This window comes from Danio rerio, chromosome 1, assembly GCF_049306965.1.
Source record: "Danio rerio strain Tuebingen ecotype United States chromosome 1, GRCz12tu, whole genome shotgun sequence".
Lineage (NCBI taxonomy): Eukaryota > Metazoa > Chordata > Actinopteri > Cypriniformes > Danionidae > Danio > Danio rerio.
The window spans coordinates 23,940,677-23,959,139 of record NC_133176.1 but is presented as its reverse complement, the minus strand read 5'-3'; the positions used below and the strand labels follow the sequence as shown (position 1 = coordinate 23,959,139).

Sequence of the window (18,463 nt, the reverse complement as noted above, 5' to 3'; positions counted from 1 at the left end):
ACACAGAAACACCAACTGAGTCGAGGATCAAACCAGCGACCTTCTTGGCGTGAGGCGACAGCACTACCTACTGCGCCACTGCGTCGCCCTTGTAAACCAAACAGTAAAATTAAATTACAATTAAATTAAACAAGTTCATTTCACTCCAATAATTAAAAAAATAATTACTTAATAGAAATAATTACATCAACTCAAAAGTTCTGTGTATTAAGGTGAACTTAAACTCATTGAGTAGAAGCAGATTGCTATTTCTCAGCATATGTTGCATCAGACTGTTTAAGGAAAATCTGTACTGAAATTAGGTGTTAAGCTGCAGTCACACTAGAGTAACAAGTTTCCCTATACTGGGTTGTGGCTGGAAGTACATTCGCTGCGTAAAACGTATGCTGGAAAGTTGGTGGTTCATTCTGCTGTGGCTACCCGTGGTTAAAAAGAGACTAAGCCGAAGGAAAATGACAAAATGTTTTATAAATGTATTATTTTAAACTTTAATGTAATTTAATAGTTTTAAATAAGTGTTTATGTGTCAATTTAAGAAAAAAACTTATAAACAATAACAGAAATTAAGGCAAGAATGCTTCCTGCATGAAAGTCCCCATGCTAATTTTCTGCAGCAAAATTTACACAATTTACTGTGTTAGCTCACAGATGAACAGTTAATCTATGCGAGTTCATCCACTGAGAAAGATGTTTGTCTTCGTTATCCTTAATCAAAATCTGTAAAAATATTTCCACCCTGGAATGCATCCATTATCTGATGATGTCAGTTTGACAGCTTGGGTAGAATATTCTTAATCACTCTGACTATCCCTCCTCTATGAAGATAGTGAGGAGTGCAAAATAAATGCAAATTAGCTATCTAGCTAATTATCTATCTAGCTAATTCTGACACAATATTTGTGTTGTGCATAATAAACTAATCCAATGAAAACTACTACATTTTCCCTTTCAGTAAGAAATACATCACAATACCGAAGTAATGTTGAGCTTTCAAATCACACATTCAGTTTGTTACTGATATAAATTCTATGAAACATGCTTTGTTATTAAGATGAAAAACATTTTAATGATGTAATGTATTTACCGTTTGGTCTGTGTTTCTCTTTCAGGTTGTTCAGGATTGGAAATTTGTGGCTCAGGTGTTGGACCGGATTTTCCTGTGGGCCTTTCTCACAGTTTCTGTGCTTGGGACCATCCTCATCTTCACCCCAGCTTTGCAGATGTTTTTTAGCACATCTTAAAACCCTTTTAAAAATCACCTTTACCCCCAGTAACGTTCTTATGACCCTAAGAAATAAATGTAGTTCCCACAAGATTACGGTAATCCCTCTGTAAGTCTTTTTTTGACCTAGCCACATCTATAATCCCTCAAAATTCTGGGAGGAAGCAAAACTCAGCAGAAATGAAGTGCAGGAGTTTTATTTTTATTTATTTTTGCCAAGTTGACACATTATTAAATAAAGTTTGAATATCTCTATAAGGCATCTTGGTTTAGAAACCCTCAAAAATGTGACTTTACACTTTGTATGTCACTGTTTAACTATGTCTCTTAGGCCTGTCATTTTTGCTTTCGGGTTTTATTGATATTTTATTTTTAAAACTAGAACTGTGCTCACTATCCATGTAATACTGTGCTGTGTAATTATGTTACTCAATAGATAGCAAACTATTATGGTTTTTAATTTATCTCTCTTTTTGAAATAAAAATGCTGTCTGTGGGAAAGATTTTAACTTTAGAATTGATTTTCATTGAATTAATTAGTAGGATTATATTTTAATGGAACACATTTGTATTCATTTACCTGAAGCAAGATATATTCAAATCAAGAATAAACTTAAAAACTCATTATTTCAAAACATCCGCTCATTACGTATCCATAAATACATTTCTGGAGAGAGCAAAATACGTCCCCGGAGCTAAGTTTTTTGCGTTTTTTTTTCACGAATTCGCCAGAGGCCGCTGTGTGCACATTTGCGATCTCAAATTTTTCTCGCAAGTGCCATTTACGCCTGCTGTTCTTGCGTAAATCCACCAGGGACCGCTGTCAATTGATTGAATGATTGACCCTTCCCTAAACCCAACCAATCCGCTTGTTAATTCATTTATGGCCACTTTTTTGTCATATCGCACTCTAAGTGAATTTTGTATAAAATCATAGTGTACACATCTGTCTCTGGGCTTGCTGCATCACAAATACCAAAATTTTAACAATTTCTGAAAAAATAATCACTTTCTGGCCACCGGATATTAGGAATGGATATACATTGCGATCATGATTTTCGAAAGTATTACATCACTTTGTAAACGTTTAATATTAGCATTTGATGATTCTCCCCATACAGTTTAATTTAGCACTTACGCCCAGAAGCACACGTCACACTTAACAAGCAGATAGCGTTTTGACCCGCCCACCCACTTTCCTAAACCCAACTGACAGTGATTTCAAAAGCAATCAAGAAAAAGAAGAGCCCTTACAGCAACCTGATTTTTACCACGTTTTCATATTTTACCACATTCTCACCCTGTTATTTACTTGTCTATTTTATTTTTTTGGCTTCTGTTTTTACCTGCTTTCTGGAACTATTCCTCACTGGACTTGAATCCCAGCATTGTTGCGGTCAAGTCCATGTTATTCTACTTCAAGTGTTATTTTTGTGCATTACTACACGGAGTTCTGCAACCTAGTGGATAAAACTTTAGTGTGGTCTTACCAATGCATTTTTTATTTTTATTTTTTGGAAATACTAATAAAATCAGAGAAGTCAGAATTATCAGCCACTCTTTTATTCTTTTTTTCTTTTTAAAATATTTTCCGAATGTTGTTTAACAGAGCAAAGAAATTTTTACATTATGTCTGATAATATTTTTTTTCTACTGGCGAAAGTCTTATTTGTTTTATTTTGGCTAGACTAAAAGCAGTTTTTAATTAAAAAAAGAAAAAAAAACGTTTTGAGGTCAAAATTATTAGCCCCTTTAAGCCATATATATTTTTTCAATAGTCTACAGAACAAACCATCATTATGCAATAACTTGCCTAATTACCCTTACCCACCTAGTTAACATAGTTAAGCCTTTAAATGTCACTTTAAGCTGAAAAGAAGTGTCTTGAAAATTATCTAGTAAAATATTATTTTACTAGATAATTAATAAACAGGGAATAAACAGGGGGGCTAATAATTCTGACCTCAACTGTAAAAACCATTGGGTAGCATTATGCATATGGTGTGTTGATTTTAAAATAATTTCTATTTTTGATGTGTCCGTGCATGACACAAAGCACATGTTTACTGTATTTATGTTCAGTCTTCCACTATCTGAAATTTATAAATTTGCACGGGTTTTGTCACATACTGTAAAATGATTAGCAAGTCTTAAGTGCCCCTATTAACTTTATTTATTTTTTAAATCTCATTTAATATCACCTATCATTCAATCTGAGCCTTTTTATTGCAAAATGTTTGATATATTTTTAAATTTATAGCCTACACCAAACAAAGTAGCGTAAAAGAAAGAACTATTTCTAAACTGCCAAAACGAGTTGACAGCAATTTCCAAACTCTGGCATTTTAGTGAAAAACCAATGATTAATATGAATGATGCATTTATAAGCTCAACGGAAATGTGATGGATATTATTCTCAGTACTCAAAAATATGATGCCATGAGTGCATATTTAAATGTGCTGTATCTATGACAAATCACGCAATGTATATTTGACTTATGCAGGGGGTTCTTTCCCTCATCATCTTGTATTTTGTCTATCTTTGTTCATTTTTCAATTACGTCTTGTTAATTCCTGATTGATGCAATTGTGCAAATATCAATGTAGCACAAATTGCGGGAAAAAATACTACAGCTGTCCGCTAGTCATATATGAAGTTTCAGGTTGTTAACTAGTAATTTTTTTTTTCAATTGAGATGGTAAAGTTGAATTTTGAAACTCAGATATGGTAACTGGTATTTGTTTCTCACACAAATGCTAAACATATAGTATGAGAAAAGGCAAACCTAATGTTTTCTAAATATGAAAATTTTAGAATAGCACAATATTAGGCGTTTTAAATTCTTTTATTTGCAATTTTGCACACCTTTGGATGAAATCTATGCCATTTGTTAAACATTAAGTCTCCTGATCTTTTTGTCGCCAATTCAGTGGAAGCAATAGTAGAGATTGCCTGATCACAACTGATTTAAGATCAATAAATGGATATATTGTATAACTTTTATAATGTTTATATAAAAATGATACAATATTTAATTGAGCAAAATCAGTCGCACAAATTTATGTAAGTCTTGTCAGTGATTCATGTTTTTTCGTGTTTTGTACTTACCTTAATTGAAGCACTTCTTCATGCTTCAGAATAGGCCAGCATTTTGCTTGGAATAAATTGGTATAATTGATTGATTATTAAATTACATATCTGATTCGTTTCATTTAAAACTAATTAAAATAATCAAACAATTAAGGCAAAATGAATACCTTAATCATATAGTTTGACTGAATATATTCACAATGATTAAAAAAAAAACATTTTTTTTATTTCAATAACATAAAAAGAACAGTTGTCATTAAAATTATTTAAAGGTTATTTGAAAACAGAATATACTGTATTGCCAACATTTCACTTCCTCTCTAAAACATCTCTCTTTTTTCTATTAATTACACTGAAATCATACGTTAAAGTCAGCATGGATTCTGTACATGAATAGTCAGTGCATCCTCTGCACATTCAGACACTTTATTAATGTATTTTAAACATGATTAAAGGAATAAATTGAATAATTCCTGTTTCATGTTGCTTCACTGCATCTTCATTTGATATAGAATGCTGTGGGGTGTTACTAATGGTGTAGTTTGCTTCTTTGATAGATAGGCTTTATCCTAGAAGCTCCTCATCCAAGAGTTATATCGTCAGTGTTCTCAGAGTGTGAACTATTTCTATTTGCAAAGGGTGTGAACTCCTCAGATGTATTTTCAAGCCACATCTGGGCTCTGTAATCATGAAATAGCAACTGATAATGTGTAAACAGTAGATTGAATTTCATGCTGTTGTGCCATTCCTCTCTGTTCAAAGCATGAGCTCTTGCTGGATTCTCATGAGGTCCACATGCGCTTGCAAATCACAGAGCTGCTCTCTGTGTTAACACATATTCATACACATACTGTATTTGTCAATATCGAATACATGTCACAAAAACAAAATGGTTTAGTGTTAGGCCTGCACATTATATAGTTTTAGCATCTATATCGCAATGTGATCATTTGCAATTGTCAGATGACATCGTAGAATATACAATGTTAATTTGTATTAAAATTCAAAATTTGCTTATGTTTTTGAGGCCTGTGATTGTGTAATGATTTTAAAACATCCAGGCGTAAGATTTGTGCTGTTTACAACTTTAATAACCGTTTATTTGAGTGTATTATTTTTATTGTTTAATTACTTCACCTGAACACTGTTAAATGGCAAATGGCAAAACACTGTTTATTTCAATTGTATCTGTTTCCTTATTTTATTTATAGGTTTAAAAGATTGTATGCAGATGTGCTCACCCAAAATCATCATAACCTATCTAAAGTGATCAATTCTTCCCAAACAAAGATATTCAAGTTGTCTTTTGAAATTGTATTCATATAGCAACATTCATTCATTCATTCATTTATTCATTTTCTTTTCACTTAGTTCCCTTATTAATCAGGAGTCACCTCAGCGGAATGAATCGCCAACTTATCCAGCACAAGTTTTACGCAGTGGATGCCCTTCCAACTGCAGCCCAACACTGGGAAACACTCATTGACTGTGGCCAATTTAGCTTATTCAATTCACCTATAGCGCATGTTTTTGTACTGGGGGGGAAACCAGAGCACCCGGAGAAAACATGCAAACTCCACAAAGAAATGCTAACGAACCAGCAACCTTTTTGCTGTGAGCTGATCATGCTACCCACTGCACCACCGTGACACCATATCGCAATACATATATCACAGAAAAGCAAAATATCACAATGTTAGATTTTTCCAATATTGTGCAGCCCTAGTTTCTGTTCTGTTTTAACACACAGCCAACATGACAAAAAATGCTGTGCAAAAATGGTGTAAGCATGGTTTTAGAGTAAAAAAAAAATTCTGATAATTCCTTATGGAAATTAGCCATGTTTTTTTTATACATACAGTAGTATAGTAAAATTATAGTAACTGTTTTTTTTCTCCCATAGAGTTATGGTTTCGCAAATCTAACCATAGTTTAACCATGGTATTTGTCGTAAAACTCTTGATTATGTGGAAGTCAATGTGCAAACTACAATTACAATTAACTACATCTTTTGCCCAGCGTATAATTTTCATAAAAGTATAATAATTAAATAAACATGAAAATTTTGATACATTTTTGGTTTCTTTCTTACAAACTGGTATGATTTTTATCAATAAATTACCAGTAAGTATAGACAGTTCATTGTACCGAAGAATTAAAAGCAATAGAGTGTCATGGGGTGTTGTCTCAGCATCTGTCTGCAGCACTCATCTACAATGCTGCATGTTTTGGACTGCTGTTCTGTGAACTGAACTCAGTTATGTGTCGGGGAAAAAGGCCTAAGTTTAGTTAACTAATACTATTACTTCTGTTGTTTATGCTATCTTGCAAACACTACTGCTGTACATAATCACTGACAATAATAGTTTGTTGGTAGAAAGGACATTATTATTTTTAAATGTAAAAATATTTTTAAATGTACATTTAAATCTGTAGGTGGTGACACGGTAAGAAGGTTGCTGGTTCGAGTTGTGGCTGGGTCAGGTGTTTTTCCATATGAAGTTTGCATGTTCTCCCCTTGTTGGCGTGAGTTGTTCCAGTTTCCCCCACAGTCCAAAGACATAGATGAATTGAATATACTAAACTGGCCATAGTGCATTAGTGTGTGTATGTGAATGAGTGTGTATGGGTGTTTCCCAGTATTGGGTTGCGGCTGGAAGGGCATCCGCTGCATAAAACATATGATGAAATAGCTGGCGGTTCATTCCACTGTGGCGATCTCTGAAATAGAGACTAAGCTGAAGGAAAATGAATGAATAAAGTTAAATTTCCTGTACATTCATCCTGCTAAATCAACAGGCTTTGATCAACACTGTCCAATTTGTACAATTTGTAATTAAAAATAAAAATAAAAAACCTTACAATACTACTACTACTACTACTACTACTAAAACCTTAAGGCATAAAATAGTTTTAACACAAAACAATGTAATAAATGTATATACAAACAATAAACACATTTCATGCAACTATGAAATTAGATGAGATGCCGGGATGTGGTAGTGGATGAAGTGATGAGGAATATATAAGAACTGATGCAGTGTCTGGTGATGAGGAGCCAGATATCCCACAATGAGATGTTTTGGAAATCAACCAAACTGTTACTCAATAATAATATATTTAAATCACAGAATATTAGTTAGATAACAAAATAAATTAAGCTATTCCAGATACTGTTTTTATAATACACACAACAATATACCTAAAGGTCCTGTCCGTTTTCTGAAGGAAAAAAAGAGACATAACACAGGCAGCTTCGGCTCTTGAGTAGTCTGACCTCATTTCCTCCTGTATAATTTAAATCAGAAACCTCATAACATCATAACAAATTTACCTAACCTACTTCGTAATACCCACACTCTCATCTGTATTTCTTCTTTTACAAGAGTCAGAGTACATAATTCTTTAACTGACTACTCTCCATAACTATGACCTAACACACAGTTATAAATGAATCTGTACATCAATCCTCAGTTGCATTTCTTGTTAAATATAATACATAAAATCATGATCAAAGTTTGGAGTACTGTATATTTTTGAGTTAGAAGAGTAGGATGATAGGAAAATGTACAGAGCTCTGCATATATAAGTACACCCATTAAAAAAAAAAAAAAAATTATATATATATATATATATATATATATATATATATATATATATATATATATATATATATATATATATATATATATATATATATATATTTAATTCATATTTTAATAAGAAGCTATACAATATTATAATTGTGCATATAAATTATATTAGTCAGTACTGAAGGCAAATCTGAAGCTTATAACAAAATAACTTACGATAAAGATCCAAAAACTAGCACACCCAAAAATAAAATATTAATTACAAATTTTAAAAAGAGAAAAAGTTAAAAGAAGAAAAAAAATTAGCTAAAATTTTGTTAAAATTTTTGTAGTTTTTTTTTTCTTTTGCAAAATTTTGTTTGAATTTAATTGTATTAAATTCTAAATATGTCTGGTGACTAAAATATTATAATAATATTTTTAAAAATATATCTATTTAATAAATCTGTTTTGTTTAAATGCATCAAAATATATTGCCTATATTCAGTTAGAAATGGATAAAAATATTTATCTTCAAAATGGGGTGCACTCAATTATGCTGATTTATCATCATATAATCTATAATTAAAGGGAGGTTTACCCAAACATTAAATTCTGTCATTATTCAGTCACCCTTTACTTTTTTCAAAACTTTATGAGTTTTGTTCTTTTCTTCTGTTGAGCACAAAAGAAGATATAAAGAGTTCAGATGCAGAAAGTTCTAAATGCCATCAGTAATTTGTTCCTAAAATGAGCATGAGCATTTCTCAACCTCATATGTTTATGTTTAGCTATTTTACTTTAAAGGCAATGAAAATAACCTATTTCTCACTATAAAAGAAAATTGTTGAGCCTACCCACCATAGTTGGAGAAAAAAAATATTAAACTGCATTTAAATGTGTTTGCATCTAAACAAACACAAAAAAGTTGGAAAACCGTAAAAGTCGACTTCCATAGTATTTGCTTTCTGGTTACTGCATTTCAGCTGCATGGTTTTCTTTTTTTTGTGTTCAACAGAATAAAGAAACTCATAAAGGTTTGGAACCTCTTGAGGGTGAGTAAATCGAGTTTCGTTTTTGAGTGAAAAATCTCTTTAATGTTTCTTAAATAAAAACGAAATTGTTTTCCTGACACACGAAATTTGATCAGCTAACTTCAAGACTGTATCAAATGACTAAATATCATAAACACTTATATTCATCATTAATGACAACATGGTAAAATTAAAAGCACAGCCACTTTTCAAATGTGTTGCCGTTTTGGACAAAAGGGTGGAAAGCAACTTATTGCCAACAGATAGCAGCATCCTACGCTAAATATATTGGCTCCAACAACATTTAGCATTATAACCAGAATTGATTTTGCATGGGTTTTGTAATGAATGAATGTGTATAACACTGTTATATGCTAATATAAAACAAATACATGTAAATAAATATTACACAGGCTGCACTGTACTCTCTCAGAGAGGCTTAAAATAACATTTTGCTCTCGGTATTGTCTTTCTAAGTGTAATGTACATCCAACACTAACAGATAATGTGATATGACAACATATGTAAAACTATAGTGTGTGATGTATTTAAGATACAATAGGTCTACATACAGTCGGTCTTTCAAGTGCATTTATCAGGAAAGCCAAGAAAATATAAATTAAACCAAATTTAATTCCATTACGCTTTGCTTTTTGAGTCCTTTATACAATATTATTTGAGTTACATCATCTAATAGTTGTTGCTGTGGTAACATGATCGTGAAAAAAAAAAAAAAGTCACCTGCTAAAAGTAGCATGCTCAATTAATATAAAGGGACATCATGCCAGTCTGTATTAACATAAATGCACACCTACTGTACATTTCAATGCAACTGTGCTGCATCTGTATCTCTATATAATGAACTGGCCTGTCACAAAATATGTGATTTAGACAAATGAAATGCAACTATGCAAGTGATTGTAATGTATCATTTCATTTCATTTGAAGTGAAATCAGAAAAGACCATTTTTTTCCTTTCTTCATGTCTTCTCTGAGTTGATTGAGGGTCAGAGTCACAGAAGTTGCTTTCTTTTTCTGCAGTTTTTCCCCTCCTTGCCTTCTGCCCTCCAATCTTTGGAGCTTCAACTCCAATCTTCTGAACACTCATATTCTTTCTTATTTGATGAAAGGCGAGAGAGTGGAAGAGTAAAAGAGAGGGAGGGAGATATGGAAACCTTGATAGTCTGCCCACTAGGGTCTTCTGGGAGGTTATAAGGGTCATTTAATATAAATCTGTGACTGGAATATTTCCTATCATACAGTATTTCTCATTCTCTCTTGAACTTTATATGATGTGATCTAATTCTGCCCCATCTTTCGATGATTTAAATATCATTGTGTCTTATTTTGTCTTTTTTTAATTTTATTTTATTTAGTACAATTTTCTGGAAGCTACTTTTTAGAATAGAGAATCCAAACCAAAAGTTTTCCACAATAAAGGAATAATTCACTAAATATACTCCATGTATTTGATTTACTCCAAATGTATTTGATATATGTTATTCAAATGAAAAGCTCAGTGTAGACCATTCGTGATGGTCCTATTTTAAAGTCTTATCCAAGGTATGACCCCAGTCTTCAAATTCACCAAAGAAACAATCAGTACATTCCATAAATAAAAGAAAAATAAGAAAACTATAATAACTTAATTTTACTGCTTTCTGATGCTCGTTGAGGAGAGGGTTTCTTTTCCCAGGTCGACTTCTAGCTGCCCACTCTAACAGCAAATATTGAACTCTTAAACAAAAACAACAACTACTGTAAATGGTTAAGTGAAGAGGTTTATGGAAAAGGGGTTTGAATGATTAATAATCAATATCTGACCTGATAAAAATATTTATTTAATGGAATCCATATTGTGAGGCAGTGGCGCAGTAGGTAGTGCTGTCGCCTCACAGCAAGAAAGTCGCTGGGCCACTGGTTCGAACCTCAGCTCAGTTGGCGTTTCTGTGTGGAGTTTATGTTTTTCCTGCCTTCGAGTGGGTTTCCTCCGGGTGCTCCGGTTTCCCCCACACTCCAAAGACATGTGGTACAGGTAAATTGGGTAGGCTAAATTGTCCGTAGTGTATGAGTGTGCGTGTGTGAATGTGTGTGTGGATGTTTTTCCAGAGATGGGTTGTGGCTGGAAGGGCATCCGCTGTGTAAAAACTTGCTGGATAAGTTGCCGGTTCATTCTGCTGTGGCGAACCCGGATTATTAAAGGGACTAAGCCTACAAGAAAATGAATGAATGAATGGTATCCATATTCTAGTTCATCTGTAAACAAATTTGGTTTTTACTTTTGAATTTATCATTATGCAAATACAAACGCAGATCTTTGCACATGAAAGACAGATGAGTAGCAGATTAAAATGCTACTTTGTCTTCAATTTGGTAGAATATTAAACAATTTGTTCACCAAAAGCTGAAAATTCTGTACCATTTGCTCACCATTCATTTGCCACAAACCTTTAGAAGTTCCCTTTTTATCTGAGAACACAAAATAAAACAAAAGTCTCTGTTACTCGCAGACGATGATGTTCTGTTGGCGGTTTGCTGCCAAGTGTGATGAGGCTGAAATGAGTATCAGCATCTCCAAGTCTGAGTCCATGGTGCTCTACTGGAAAAAGGTGGTTTGCCATCTCCAGGTTGGAAGAAAGTGTTTACCCCAGGTGGAGGAGTTGAAGTATCGTGGGGTTTTGTTCAAGAGTGAGGGAAGTATAAAATGTGAGACTGACAGGCAGATTGGTGCGGCGGCAGCAGTAATGCGGTCAATTTATCAGTCTAAAGTGGTAAAGAAGGAGATGAGCCGTAAGCCAAAGCTCTCAATTTACCATTAATTCTAAGTTTCCACTCTCATCTATGGTCATGGGTTTTTTGTCATGACTGAAAAGAGAACATCTCAGATACAAGCAGCTGAAATGAGTTTCCATTGCAGGGTGGCAGCGCGCACCCTTTTAGATAGGGTGAGGAGCTCTGTCACCCGGGAGGAGCTCGGAGTAGAGCCACTGTTCCTCCACATCGAGAGAAGCCAGCTGAGGTTGCTCTTTCAGATGCCTCCTGAAAGCCTACCTAGGAAGGTGTTCTAGGCATGTCCCACTGGAGGGAGGCCTCACGGAAGACCCAGGACACGATGGAGGGACTCTCTCTCGGCTGGTCTGGAAACCGACATCCTGTCAGAGGAGCTGGAGAAAGTGCCTGTAGAGAAGGAAGTCTGGGTTTCTCTCCAAAGCCTGCTGCACCCATGACCGACCCTGGGAAAAGCGGTTGAAAATAAATGAACGAATGAACACAAAAAAAAGTTATTTTGAAAAATATTGAAAACCCTTTCTACTATGGATGTCAATGGTTACAAAGAAAAAATATATATTTTGGAACCACTTGCATATTTAATTTTGGTTGAACTAAATAAAATAGAGGATTTTTAGGATGTTTGCTTATTTAGCATGATCAGGCTGCTCTGCACTGCACCTCATCAAGCTCCTTCTAACTGCACATCTTCTAATCCAGGCCCCACGTCTTGGATGGATTATTGCAATGCTCTTTTGGTTGGACTTTCATCATGTGACATCAGACCTCTACAAATGATTCAAATAGGATTATTCTTCAATAAACAAAATTTTGTAAAACATCTCTTTATCCCCCTGCACTGGCTAGCAGCTGCAGCTTGCATCAAGTTGAAAGCATTGATGCTTGAATACAGAACAACTAGGATCTGCATCCTTCATATGCTCTTACAGTATAAGTCTGTATAGGTGTTTCCCAGTACTTGGTTGCAGCTGGAGGGCATCTATCGCGTAAAACATGTGCTGAAATACTTGGTGGTTCATTCCGCTTTGGTGACTCATGATAAATAAGAGACTAAGCTGAAGGAAAATTTATGAATGAATGAAAGGAACAATTGAAAATTAATTCTGAAAAAAGAAATCTGTCTCCCTATTCTGTTTTTTTATTTTCTAACAATGACAGACATTTTGTATTTCTCGTGTTGTTTTTGCTGAATCACTTCTTGTAAGTCACTTAAATAAATGTAAATAACAGAATCTTAATAGGCCTTTTTACATGACAACATTTTCAGCCAGATTTTTTATGCATTTTGCCTGTTTGTTTATTCGACATCTGTCAAGTCTTGTCAAAATTACTATGAAAGTGATGGGAGTAAGTAAGTAAACATCACTTGTATCATTCTATAAGTTGTTAGTTTTTAGTAATGCACGAGCAATAACGAATAATCCAAAACTACCTTGATGGGTCTGTTTAATGTCACTATTGTTGAAAAATGTTACATGTTTTTTTTTTCCAACACAAATGTGCTGTTCTTGGACAATGGGGTATAACTCAATTCAACTGCATTTTTGGAAATGAAAACTTCTAAATCAGGAAACAGGAAACAAACACTGGTGTGTAAACAACCAAAAACAAGATTTGTTTGTTAACTATGAGATAGTACATAGATACATAGTACTTGCTTGAGGAGGTATAGTTTAAATTCAAGCACAAACACACAACAATGGAAGAGTAGGTGGTACAGTAGTATTGTTCGCCAACACTTCGTCAGCAAAGTGTAGATTTCCCTACAGGTATTATTTACAAACAAGGTGACAGACACAGAAAAAAATATCTGCCTGCCATATAAAATACCTAAAGTATTTTTTGGTTGTTTTCACAGAACAATTTGAAAACTTTCTTAAAAGGCAAGGAAAAAACTTTTTAGCTACATTTTTGTCATGTAAGTGTAGTCTTAATTAAAGGGCACCTATGATAAAATATATTTTGTGAGCAGTTCGGACAGAATTGTGTGTAGGTACAGTGGAACGATATAAAGACAATAAGTCTCTCTTTTTAAATTTCCTAATATTAAAATAGGATCCAAATTCCTCCCATTTCGAGGACGTCTCCCAGATAGCATACGAATATGGGCCTCTTTAGGCAGTTATGCAGCACTGATGGTATTCCTTCGGCCCAGACAAAATGCATGTGAGCTTAAATTGGCCGACCTGTTTAATGGCGGTGGGGGGGGAGGACAAATGTAGGCCACTGTTGGCAAAAATGTGGCATAGTCATTTAAGGGTAATCTGGGTCTAAACCTAAAGTGGCTCACATGTATAAGTCTAAATGTGACACAGTTATCTTAAGACAAATGTGGGCCACTTTTGGCAAATATTTGGCACAGTCAGCTCTGGTTATTGCAGTTGTAAGCCTAATGTGGCCCAGAGAAGATATGGCAAATGTGGCCCAGTCATTTTAAAACATGTGTGGGCCACTTTTGGAAAATAAATGGCACAGTAAGCTTTCGCTAACGTGGATTTGAGCTTATAGTGGCCCAGATATGATATGGCAAATGTGGCCCAGTTATCTTTAAACAAATGTAGGCCACTTTTGCCAAATATTTGGCACCGTTAGCTCTGGCTAATGTGGCAGTGAGCCTAAACCGGCCGAGAGAAGATATAGCAAATGTGGCCCAGTTATCTTAAAACATATGTGGACCACATGGACTAAAATCAACATTATGGAGAAAAATGTTTGCTTTAGTTGAGCTCATAGCCCTGAACCTCTTAATGTAAATTTTCTTTTGGGGTGCTGTAACTTTTAAGAACTTTGCTTGAAAAGTTTATTCATTACAGCAAACAAGCCAAGTAAAAAAAAAGAAAAACAATAAAATTAAGTGAGGCACAACCTGTGATGAAATAACATAGTTCACTGAAGTTAACCAATGTTTAATCCATTATTAAAAGTAATGTGATAACATGCTTGCACATGCCAGAGAATTTTGAAGGTTTATAAGTTAAAAAACTCTATGGTTCAACTTCTGCTTACAGAGACATCAATAATCAGTGAATGAACCCCAACAACGGTGGCAATTACCAAAATGAACAAAACTCACAAACATCACAAACAGGAGACTAAAAGTGACTAAATCAACAACATCAGCATAAACAGCAGAATCAACAGCAAATAACGAAAACTGGAGCACTAATAAGCTATAGAATTTGTTTATACTGCAATGCATGCTCGGATTTTTGTACTTTGCCACACCCAGCAAGTGTAAGGTGTAGGCCAGATCTGGGCCAGAATAAAAGCAGAATGTGGCTAAGAATAGGCTCAGTTCTGGTTCACTTGGTTGAATTCTCGCTGGCATGTGAAATGTCTATGGCTTAATTGTGGCCCATATCTGGCAAACAGGAGTGGACCGCCCTATTGCCTTCTCGGTAATAATTGTGTGCCATATTGCGGTATGTGGGCCGGAGTGTCTGGCGTGGGCCGAATTTGAGCCACATGAATTTTGTTGTCTGTGCTGCAACGTGACGTAGGGGTGCAGTGTCCCCTCCCATCGAATTGATTGACAGAAGCGTATTGACATCTCTCCATAGTAACGCATATATTCATATCAACAAGACAGGACGTGTGCAAAGCAACAGCGATTAAAAGATCTGTTTAGCTCGCTGTGATTACCAGTCATCATCAAATGAGTTCAAGAATGAGGTTTACAAGTTTAAAACGTTTTTAAAAACAGTGCATGTTTTTCAATAAGACCCTAAAATAGCTACATAATTAATCACGACAGCAGCATATCAGTACAATTATAAAAGTAGACGCTTCAATTCTGGTTTATGTTAAATCAGGTTTACTTTGTACAGTAACATAACAAATATCCATACAGCAGTGGATGCTATTTCCTACTATAACTATTTCCTGTTACATTCGCATGTAAAAACAGTGCAAAGTTGAATGCTCACACTATGTGTGTGTGTGTGTGTGTGTGTGTGTGTGTGTGTGTGTGTGTGTGTGTGTGTGTGTGTGTGTGTGTGTGTGTGTGTGTGTGTGTGTGTTTGTGTGTGTGTGTGTGTGTGTGTGTGTGTGTGTGTGTGTGTGTGTGTGTGAGAGACGGATATACATTCTGATAGGCACGTGGGAACAGTGGGCGGGGAGAACCAGCATTAAAGGCACAGGCAACAACATTGTGTTCAAAGCAGAAAAATACAATATTCTAAAAGGTCTAATGAATAATCTGATGGGTGTGTTGAGCTGAAACTTTATAGACACTTCCTGAAGACACAAAAGACTTATCTTAAATCTTGAAAAAGGGGTCAAATAGGTGCTCTTTAAACTGTGAGAGATGACTGGCAGAATGCACATAACCAAGCAACAGAACTCTTAATGACAAAGTAATATGTCCTTGGCATATACTTTGCTCACTCTTCTGTTACAGACTCAAAAGTATTTAATTTTTCTTCATAATAACAGTACATGCTTTTGAAATATAGTACAAGCTGGCAAATTATGACACAGTACACCACATTTTTGCAACTACTGTAAGAATTAAATCCATTTGTAAACTCCAATGATGAATTGACTTCCAAAGGCTATGTTTAATTAATTACAGTACATTGGTATTCCACCGAATGCAGGATTTCCATGGTTGTAGGCTCTATGCCAGTACGGATTGAGGAAATGACTTGTGATATCCGAAAAAAGAAGAGGGAGCTGCGTGTTTATTTGGCCAAGATAAAACTGCCTCATTTTTATACAATAAAAGTTAGTTCATGCGCTCTGAGTCAAGCTGACGGTGCATGAGGCTTGTCTTTTTCCCCCAACTGCTCTCCGCTCTCGACTGATGCTGAGAGACAGTTGTGCAAAGCTTGTGGATGCCTTGAGAAGGAGAAAAGAAGGAGAGGTCATATACCGGTGTCTGCCACCGATGGGGTTTTGGGGACTGTCAGATTCAATGCCTCGCTCTCTCATTCATAGTCCTGCGTGAGAACAAACGTCTGCCGGGTCACCAGTGTGTGATGAATCTGTTTGCAATTTATGCGGTGCAGCACCCTGTAAAACCATATGTGCTCTGAGGGCCAATTCAGTTTTGCAAATCTGCAATGTCAAAGCAGAATAACAAAGTGTTTGAAATTGTTTTTTAATTACGATTGTTTTGTATGGATAAAGTGTACTATTTAATAAGCAGGTGCTTGCTTGTATATCACATGGGTTTTCTGCTTTATTGGATAGATGAAGCACTGCATCCCTTATCTTGGGAATACTCCCACACTTCAGGTAAATGCACTTACATGCCTCTGGATTATTTATTTAAAAAAATTCTCCTGACATAACAAAAAACACCAGCTAATAATGCAAAGATGTATTTTAAAGAAAACAAAAATGCATTACAACAGGTGAAAAGTAGGCTATTTGGTGTTTAAATATTATTTACAATAGCTAACTAATGGAATTGAGTTTAATTATTGAACAGTTATGCATTATATAATATAACCCTGTTTGTTAATATTATTCAGCAAAGATGCTATAAAACAATTCACAGTTTTACAAGTATTTCAAATATTAAATGATACATTTAAATGATGAAAACTATATTTATATATTTAGTTTGAGCTCTGTCATCATTTAATCTGAAATTTTTGATTTAGATTTTTTTATGGATTTTATTTTAAATCCATTCATTTTATATCTCATTTGCTATTTATTTATCCAAATTTCTGTATTTCTGCTCTGCGTATTACTTAAATTGGGTAAAACAAAATTGGCCGTAGTGTATGAATGTGTGTGAATGAGTGTGTATGGGTGTTTTCCAGTTCTGGGTTGCGGTTGGAAGGGCATCCGCTGTGTAAAACATATGCTGGAATAGTTGGTGGTTTATTCTGCTGTGGTGACAAAATGTATGGATGAATGGAAAATGTATGAATGAATGAAGGAATATTACTTAATATTTATATTATGATATATTATATTAATTTATTAATATTATATTATAATTACTTATAGGGCAGCATAGTGTCGCAGTGGGTAGCACAATTGCCTCACAGCAAGAAGGTCGCTGGTTCGAGCCCTGGCTGGGTCAGTTAGAATTTCTGTGTGGAGTTTGCATGTTCTCCCTGTGTTTGCGTAGTTTCCTCCAGGTGCTCTGGTTTCCCCCACAAGTCCAAAAACAATTGGTATAGGTGAATTGGGTAAGCTTAAATTGTCCCTAGTGTATATGTGTGAATAAGAGTGTATGCATGTTTCCCAGTGATGGGTTGCAGCTGGAAGGACATCCGCTTTCTAAAACATATGCTGGATAAGTTGACGGTTTATTCTGCTGTGGTTACCCCAGACTAATAAATGGACCAAGCCGAAAAGAAAATGAGTTAATGATTTATTTAGTACATTTTTAGAAATCAAGGTACACAAACTGTCACTGGGGTGGTACTTTTTTAATAGGTAAACATTTTCACTTTTTATTGGTCGCTTAAAATTATATATTAGCACCTAAAATATTTAAGATGAACATTTTTGTACTTTTTAGGTACTAATATGTTGCCTTAAAGTATTAATATGGACATTTTAGGTACAAAACTTTACCTTTTGAAAAGTGACAGCTCGCATACCTTTATTTCTAAGAGTGTATGATTCATTTTTTGCTTGTATCTGAAAGGTTAACCATTGATTGTTTTCGTATATTAAATACATACAGTACATTGTTGTAGTTTTGTTTGTTTTTTACTTTTTACTTAAAATATTCTTTATTAATATTCCAAAGAAGAGTAGTCTTCTAAAATTACTGTCTAAAACAACA

The 18,463-nt window shown here is 34.6% G+C and overlaps 1 protein-coding gene across 3 annotated transcripts in view; it reads left to right on the top strand.

Moving 5' to 3' along the window:
* Positions 1–2,772, top strand: part of chrnb3a (cholinergic receptor nicotinic beta 3 subunit a) — a 51,063-nt gene extending 48,291 nt beyond the window's left edge. For 2 of the 3 annotated variants that reach the window (XM_073949191.1, XM_073949192.1), the window contains one exon: positions 1,110–2,772. In XM_073949191.1, coding sequence (XP_073805292.1) covers positions 1,110–1,241 — 132 coding nt within the window. In that variant the 3' untranslated portion in view covers positions 1,242–2,772. 3 annotated transcript variants of the gene reach the window in all.
* Positions 2,773–18,463: the final 15,691 nt, after the last annotated feature.